Below are 8,909 nucleotides of genomic sequence, written 5' to 3'. Positions count from 1 at the left end.
GTGGTTGGCACAATAGGATGTTATCTCCTCTACCCAGTTTCAAATCCCATTCCTCTCCTTATAGTCAAGCCTGCTTGTGCATCCATTGGGAGACACGTTTGGTTTGCTGCTCAAAGGCTCAAGGAGTAGGCTACTCCCCACCTTCATGGACTCTCAGCGCTTGGTAAGTCATAAATTCCTGCTATATCTGACTTGGCTCTTGCTAAGTCATAAATTCATGGTATATCTGACTTGTAGACTGTTGGATATACTCTTGATATCCTTGGTGTTATAGTGGCAATGTCTGTCTCACCCAGATTACTCCCATGAGCTAGCAATTCACCATGGTTAAAAAACAAGAAAGAAGAAGATAGATTTATTCTATAGTACTATTATCGCTACGTAGATCTGGGTTGATGTTAAATGTTGTATTAATCCAACAATTAAATGACATTATTAAAAGATTAAAAACACTATAGTTGCAAAAAGTTTTGCTGTTTATACTATAAATCGAAATTTTATTGGATTTCTCTATTTAGGATTATTCAATGTATGAACAGAATCAAAACTGCATCTTTCTATTGCATGGTAATACATGGATTTACGAATTTTTTTAATGTATTTCCTTTTTCTATTGGATGAGTATTACATGAGTGTTATAGTGGCAGTGTCTGCCTCGCCTAGATTACACCCATGAGTTACCAATTCACCATGGTTAAAAAGACAAGAAAGAAGAAGATAGATTTATTCTATATTACTATTATCACTAGGTAGATTTGGGTTGATGTTAAATGTTGTATTAATCCAACACTTAAATGACATTATTAAAAGATTAAAAACACTATAGTTGCAAATTTTTGGCTGTTTATACTATAAATCGAATTTTTATTGGATTTCTCTATTTAGGATTATTCAATGTATGAACACAATCAAAACTGCATCTTTCTGTTGCATGAATAATACATGGATTTACGAATTTTTATTTATTTATATGTATTTCCTTTTTCTAGTGGATAAATATTACATGGATTTGCCAATTTACAAAGTCTATCGTTCCTAAAAGCTATCACAACTTCTGCTCCTTGTTACACTGCTTACAACTCTAACATTGAATTTGAATGAAATGAATGAAAGATTCTAGGTACTTGAAGATGGCAACACAAGGTGATCAAAGCCATCCACTAACTTGGCCGATTTGATAATGTCTCCTGTTTTGAGTTGTGGAAGTATCTCCTTGCCCACTGTTGTGTATCTGTTCCCACATAAGATAAAAATAAAACAGGCGGAAATTATGATATTGTCTTGTAAAATGCATCAAATACATTGTACATGCAAGATGGATCAAAATAACAAATCATCGAGCCAAAATTTATGGTCTTGGTCTAGCATGCTCCCCTGCAAAAGATTCAAAATCAAACTTCTAAAGCTTTGGGAGCGCAAATAGTTGTCTATATCTGCAGTCAATGTCAAGTGTTCAGAAATAAGTGAGGATTTATGTTTGTCACCCAAAGGAATATTGGTAGGAAGCTTACCCAAAAACAGAAAATTGCCCCTCATCAAATGAAAGTCCACCTAGACCAGCCTGAAGTAACAAATGCATATAGCAAGGTGAATATATTGAATTTGTGAAATCTTAAAATTTGCATAAATTTTTTGAAAGTCTAAACAAAAGAGACGAGAGAAGGAGGAACGACTTTACATGCAAAAGAGAGCACAATCTTTGTATCTATTAAGAAATGTGGCATATGCAATGGGTTAAATGAAGTTACTTTGCAAACACAAGGATTTGATCTTCAAAAGGTTGAATGTTGAAAGTTTTACCCATTGTGAAGGTTGCTCGGAAATAATATTTACAGGAAAGGAAAACCAACTCCAATGACAAGATCCTAGTTTTTAGAAGGATAAAAAAATAGCACTTTTAAACATCAAACGCAGTCCTCAACTTGAAACCGAGACATTTTATTTGTTTCTTAAAAATTAATGTCATGCCTCCACTCTTGTGCTTTCAAGAGTTAGGGAGAGAACTGGAGAACATGTTTTGAGTAATAAGGGGTGTTGTACAAGAATTTAATACTGCAGAGGTGAGCTATCTTAGAGTTAATGATCGATGATTTCCTTTCATATTCTCTGTAATTCCATAGGCTTCCTTAGTTCCATAGGCTTCCTTAGGACATCCATTAAATATATGCATCTAGTAGGACAAATCATTCTTTCTACTGAATCTATAGAATAACGACCGATTTCTGGAAATGGTCTTGGAGGCCGAGCTAGAATTTTAGTTTTCACTTGGTAGTCAAATCGTTTGACTTCATATCAGTTGGCTATGTTCCATATTTATTTTTATAATGCTTTTTTAAGTATTGAAAAAATACAAAACTAAAGTAAATATTTTGAAACTTTAATTTTTCTCTTATTTTCAGAAATGGTACAAAACCATTTTTTCATTGATGGCAGGGGGAAATTAAATGATGGCTTCAGGATATATATATTGTAGAAAACAGTGTTGCGAACATTGCGATCCGGATTAAATCGGCGAGGGCCCGAAATCGGGAAAAATCAGGAAAAAATCGGCAAATACAAAAATATTCATTTTTTTTTTCAAATTTTTTAATATCTAAAACATCTACAACATAAAATAAATGCATTGACACATAAATATGATAAAAGAATTAAAATATAAGATGTGTAATATCATTTTTAGTGCTACATCACACATAACAGTGAATCATGTCTTGAATACTAAGTCCTGAGTTCCAACTCAGCCTCAAAATATCAACAAAAAATATAATAATGTATCTCATATCATGAGTCATAATGTCATATACAATTAAATGATCCCAATAACTAATACTATTGATTTCCTTTGCCCCTCTTGCGAGAAAATGCAATAGCTTTCCCTCTAGATGTAGATGGCGGTGGAGTTGGCAGTGGACTTTGCTGTGCTCTAGAAGCTGAAGAACTAGGAGCTATTGGAGGTAGACCACGTCTTCTACTGGTGACAGGGGTAGCCTGGGTAGGTGGTGTTAGCTCCTCCTCCTCTTCCCCCTCCACTACCTCCTGCTCTAACCAATCAGCGACCGACTCCATGAGAGGCCTCCCAGCCTCAACCCTCCATGCATCAGTGGTGTCAAACCCATCCAATGAGATGGCCTCCACATTAGGTGTCTTCTCAAGTTGCCTCACCCACGATCGAAGATTTTAGTAGATGTAGACCATGTCCTTAAATCACTGGGACTCCAACTTGTACAAGGGTCATAAATTAATAAATTATAAATAATAAAATAATAATTATAAAAAAATATTATTTAATGAATTCAAGAAATTAATTGGAAATTTGGAATATTTTAAGTTTTAACCTGTTGTGCTTCTTGGTGTGTATTTTTTCAAATACACTTCAATTGCGCTAGCATCTTGAGGAGCTACATGTTTGGTTGAGCACTCAAATGGAAAGCCTTCGGAGATTGGGTACTCTGCCACCATAGCTTCTTCACCAGGCATCTACAACAAATAAGATAAACATAAGAAAAATAAATAAATTTGAAAATTGAAGCAAAGTATGAAGTTATGAACTTGAAGAGACAATGAAATTTGAAACAAACTAAAACATACTTGGCATTTTAGTCTTCCTATCAATCACAACCATGTCAAAGCTAAATGTGTCACTTGCCATCCTGTGTATCTCCATTTCTTTGGAGATTTCTGCACGTTCTGCTAGAGATAGCACTATCCTTTGAACATAAGTGAAAAATCCATCGATGACCTCAACATCAAATAAGAAACCACAAAAGTAAAAAAATGCGGGGTTCATGTAGATCCCTGCAGCATGAATGAAAAGATGGAGTGTATTGTTCCATCACTCATCAATCACTTCCCATAGGAGTTGTTGTTTTTGAAACCCCTCATCCCCCTTATCATCATAGTAGGTCCGAATGGATTCTTTGGCCCCATCCATGGCCTCATACAAGTAGCCCATTGTGGGCTTGTCTCTATCAACTAATCGAAGAACCTTTACCAAAGGCTCACTAATGCTGCACACCTCCTGTACTCTCGCCCAGAAGCTGTCCTAGTATGAAACTAATCTGCATATGGTCTCTCCCTCTGGTTTGCGGCTAAATGCCGAAGCACACCACTCATCTGAAAGAAACATTCTCTTCACATCTCACATAGAATTCAAGAGGGATTGAAGAGATATGAAACTGGTCACAAACCGTGTAATGGCAGGGCGCACCAACTCCTTGTTGGTGAATGTTCTCATCAAATGAAGCACAAATGCATGATTATATATAAATTTTGTAATGCTTTTTGATGACTCAACAATATTCTTGAAAAAGGAAATTTTTCTATGTCCTCCAACATCATATCAATGCATTGTGCAACACAAGGTGTCCAAAATAAGGTAAGACGCCTCTCCATAAGCATCTTGCCAGCAACAACATAATTTGCAGCATTGTTCTTAATGACTTGGACAAAATGTTTTGGACCCACTTCTAGAATGAACACATCCAACAAATCACATAATAACCATGCATCTTTGATATGTGCATATGCATCAACAAATTTCATAAACATTGTCCCCTTGGGACAATTAACTGAGAAGTTTTTAAGGCTTCTACCCTTTTGAACGGTCCAACTATCTGACATCACATTGCATCCTGTGTGTGCCCATGATGCCCTAAACTCCTCCAATCTCTTGGTGCAGTCAACCTTTTCATTTTGAAAAATGCGTCCTCTAAAGTAATCATAAGAAGGGACTTTGTACCCTGGGCCAACAATAGCAATAGCATCAATCGCGGTTGGAAAAATGGATTGTTCCTTGCAAAGCTGAAAGGAATATCACTCCAAAGAAGAAACTTTCCCAACAACTAATCAGCTTCTTCTTTCTCCCTTTTTTTAATAATTGAAGAGATAGATGTTGTGAACCAGGTGTGGTTCTAGGAACAAAAAATGATGAGACAACTACAGGGTTGGTTGTAGATACTGATGCTGAAGTAGAACCAATACCACTCTCATGTTCACCTCCCAATCTTGACACTCTACTCCTAGTCCCTGTTAGTTGACGCTTTAGAGCTGCCTTGGACAATTTGGTTAGCTCTATTTCTTCCAATGATCTGAGGGCTCTTTGGATGATTCCTGGATTTGCATTTGTGCAAGGCCCTACCTCATGTTCAGGAATTTGTGCAAGGTGATACTTCAATTTGTATACCCCCCTATCATATGATGCCAACATAACTTGCAAGTCACGTTTGGTCTGCCAAACTCTCCATCAGATTTACCAAATTCCCATAGAGGGTCCAATTTCCTTGGCATGTTTGTAAATTTGTTTAACTCTTGAGTTTTAATGTAAGATGAAGTTTGAAGTTTGAAGTTGAACTTTGGGCACAAGAAGAATTGCAAGTTAAAAAAATAAAAATAAAATTTACATACAACATATTGAATTTTTGACAAAAAAAAAACCTCAACTAAATGCAACAACAATGGAAAAAATACACATTCAAACCCAAGCAAAAATGATGGAAAAAAACTAGGGCACAAGAAGAAATTAAACTAATAAATCTAACAATCAAGTTTTTGCATTTTTGACCAAAATAAATCCTCTCCACTATATGCAACAAAAATGAAAAAAAGAAAGCACAATCAAATCCAAGAAAAAATCATTGAAAATAAATGGGTGATAGAAACCCAAGGAAAAACAAGAAAAAAACGAGAAAAAGGCTAAATTTGATGCCCATATCTGAAAACCACGCTTTGTTGAAGAAACTTGGTCCAAACTTGAACTTTTCTTGTTTGGGATGCTAAATTCCTTCACTTTTCTCCTATCTTGCCGTTGTAGATGACTTTTCCTCCTCCTTAGCTCTCACTCTTGCCCTCTTTCTGAAAAAAATGAGAAAAAAACCACAAATTCGCATTTGTAAGTCATTGTTTTCACTGACCATGATTTTTTCCGATCAGATCACGATTTTTTCATGACATTTTGAAAATAAAAAAATCATCGAAAAAATCGGTGATTACATCGGCTCAGCGAAAAAATCGTGATGTTCGCAACACTAGTAAAAAGTGAGGAATTTTTATCAATGGGCCATTGAATTTCCACGATCTTGGGTCTAGGATAGAATCTTAGAATCTCTGATGCTACCAAACCAAGAATCTCAACATAACTACTTTGCATAGCGGAATAATATAAAGCAGTAAATCACATATGCACAAGTATAAACAATTTTTACAAATTTCAACCCAACTTCGTTATACTAATCAACATATAATACAATTGTCTACGACTCCCATACAAGGGATAATGGCCCTCAATTATCTACAAGTACAAGAATACAAGATACACTGACAATCTTGCTGCAGTCTCTATGTCATATCTCATCCTGCCGGTCCTTCGCCCTTGTTCTACTCTCTAGTCGCCTCTTAATCCATCAAGAGACAACACATAGAGTCTCCAGGAGGGCTGCCACCTATCACTGCTGCAAGTTGCTTCTGCTACAATGAACACATGTTGATCCAATTTGCTTTTCTAGACTGGCCTACCTAAGCTCCAATCTACCAATCTAGTAGCTTCTTTCGTCCATCAAAGAGCTACACATTAGGCTCAATCCTTCACCCAACCTTCAACTATCAAGCTCTTATTATGACTGCTTGTCAAGGGCTACTTTGGGCCATCAACATGTTGCCCTCCACCAGTCTAATGATGCCCAATACAATCACTGTGAGATTTGCTCCTAGAAGAGGCTTTCAACCATCAAGACAAGCCTCCCAATTGGCTCCCACAAGCTGCTCATAAAACAGATCCACAAACAAGGATCCAACACCTACAAGAATGTACCAAAATACATAGCTCTGCTCACTTTTTTAGGGCTTGTCCTTCTACTATTGACTTCGGCCTAACTAGGGCAAGATAACAATCCCTTCCAGCCCTAAACTCTTGCCTAAAATTCCTTCTCCCAACCACGTGTTTCCTTCCTTGAGAGGCCATCCCTATACACTGAAGTTCTGGGCTGCTTCTAGCCCTCAAAACAGACTACGACCCTCCCTTTATGACTATAGCCTACTTCAGGACTCCTGTACAGGACTGTGATAGTCTCTTTTGAGGTCTGTCCACCCACAAACACCCTGAAAACAAACCAGAACTCGACTCCTGTTCCTCAGCCCTCCTGCACAACAAACTTAGTCACCAAACAACCTAGAAAGATGCCCTAACATGCCCTCTCCTCCTTGCTGGTCTCCCTCCTTTTCTTGCGGCCAAGATAGAGATATTCTCTTCCTTCAACGAGCTTCTCTCTTGTTGTGTGTTGCTCACTTTGGATGTGCTCAAATGAATTACATTCACCTTCTATTTATATAATTTAGAAGGGCTCATCGAATTAGAGAAGAGACATGACTTTTTGCTAATTTCACTTCAAGCCTACATGACTTGAACACCCAAAAAAATTCATATCTCATCAAGGACATCTCGGAATTTGATGATTCTCAAAGCATTGGATTCTCCTCCCTGTCCTCTATCATATCCATCCATCACATGTCCAAAACGCTCCATGGTTTGGCCCAAACATTGATGGGTGAAAAACCCCAACCTAGGGTTCCAAGCCCACAAATGACTTTTGTGGCCCTTCACCCTCCAAACCCTGAACCCTAGGGCTTGGAGTACCTCCAAGCTACTCAAAAATCAACACTCCCTCTTAGCGAGGGAGGTACTTCCAAGACTAGGAAGTAACTCGTCATCATCATCACTACACGCAACACTCGCCCAACTCTTGGTGCTCAACACTGCAGCAATCCCTATAGCGTGAACTACGCCTCTCTCAGAAGTGTCGCTATCATTGGAAGCATCTTGCTTTTTCTACTTCTCTTGTATCGCTTTCCAATCCCTCCATGATTCCTTCTTGGCAAATGTGGAAGCACCCTTGCTCCCCACTGACCACATGCTCTTCTTGGGTTGCAAAGTCTCCCTTTGAATTTGTAAGCTCCAGCTAGAACTCGACTCCCTCTGAGCCTTTGGAACCTAGACCTTCTTCTCTGGAACTTGTACTTGCCTCTCTGAAGCCTGCACCTGCACTTGCTTCTCTAGAACCTGCACCTAGTCCGCTTGCTTCTTCTTCCCATGATTTATAGGCTTACCCGTCAGCCTGTATAGACCATGCTCTCTAACTCCAAGCACAATTTCCACAGAGCTAGAGCCTCTGGTTCTGAGTCTTTCCTTCCCATCCTGGAATAAGACCTCAAACCCCTTCTTCTCGATCACTGAGATTGATATCATGCTATATCTAAGTCCTGGTACAAACAATACATCCTGGACCCGCATCACTCGTCCTGACTCCATTCCGAATAGAAAAACTCCCGATCCTAGGATCTCTTTCTGACTTTTGTCACCCAACACCATGTGCAACTTCGAGTCCCACTCAGGTAGAGTCTCGAATACATCCTGTGACCTTGTCATATGTTTCGATGCACCACTGTCCATGTACCATCCATCCTTATTGATAGTACCCTATGAGAAATGAGAGATCATAGCAAAGTCCTCCTCCTCCTCCAACCTCCTGGTGAGAGCATCTATCTCAACAGAGGTGGCAACACCAACGACCTGCTTCCCTTTTTTCTTCTCATCATCTCCCATCTTCTTCTTCATCTGACATCGCAATGAAAAATGACCCATCTCGCCATAGTTGAAACACTTGACTTTACTCAAGTCCTTCTTTTGCTTACTCTTCATTCGTGCTGCAAGTGCCACGTCATCATCGAAAGTCTTCTTCTTTGGATGAAGATTCTCGTCTCACAATTTTTGCTGAATGAAGTCGTCCCTTGATGAAGGGCTTCCATTCGTCGATGAACCCTTTCAAAGCAATCCTCACCATATCAGAATCTAAAGTAGTCACACCGACGACAACAAGCTCATCTTTGACCTGCGGCAATCTCATCAGATACGAAGTCAC

General features: G+C 38.6%; 1 protein-coding gene across 3 annotated transcripts in view; it reads right to left on the bottom strand.

Annotated features, from left to right (window-relative positions):
• Nucleotides 1–956: 956 nt before the first annotated feature.
• Nucleotides 957–8,909, bottom strand: part of LOC149205126 (Cyclophilin-like peptidyl-prolyl cis-trans isomerase family protein) — a 454,055-nt gene continuing 446,102 nt past the window's right edge. For 2 of the 3 annotated variants that reach the window (XM_089394898.1, XM_089394896.1), the window contains exons 11-12: nt 1,512–1,561; nt 957–1,231 (exon numbers count right to left, since the gene is read on the bottom strand). In XM_089394898.1, the coding sequence (XP_089251024.1) occupies nt 1,117–1,231; nt 1,512–1,561 (165 nt within the window). In that variant the 3' untranslated portion in view covers nt 957–1,116. Of the gene's footprint in view, nt 1,232–1,511; nt 1,562–3,184; nt 3,208–3,335; nt 3,478–8,909 lie in introns of those variants that run through there. The other variant, XM_089394897.1, reaches the window with a different exon arrangement.

The sequence above is a fragment of the Pinus tabuliformis genome, chromosome 1_2, assembly GCF_031772625.1.
Source record: "Pinus tabuliformis cultivar Carrire ecotype Pingquan chromosome 1_2, CPIR1, whole genome shotgun sequence".
NCBI lineage: Eukaryota > Viridiplantae > Streptophyta > Pinopsida > Pinales > Pinaceae > Pinus > Pinus tabuliformis.
Note: the sequence above shows the minus strand (reverse complement) of the source record. Positions and strands in the feature narration are given on the sequence as shown.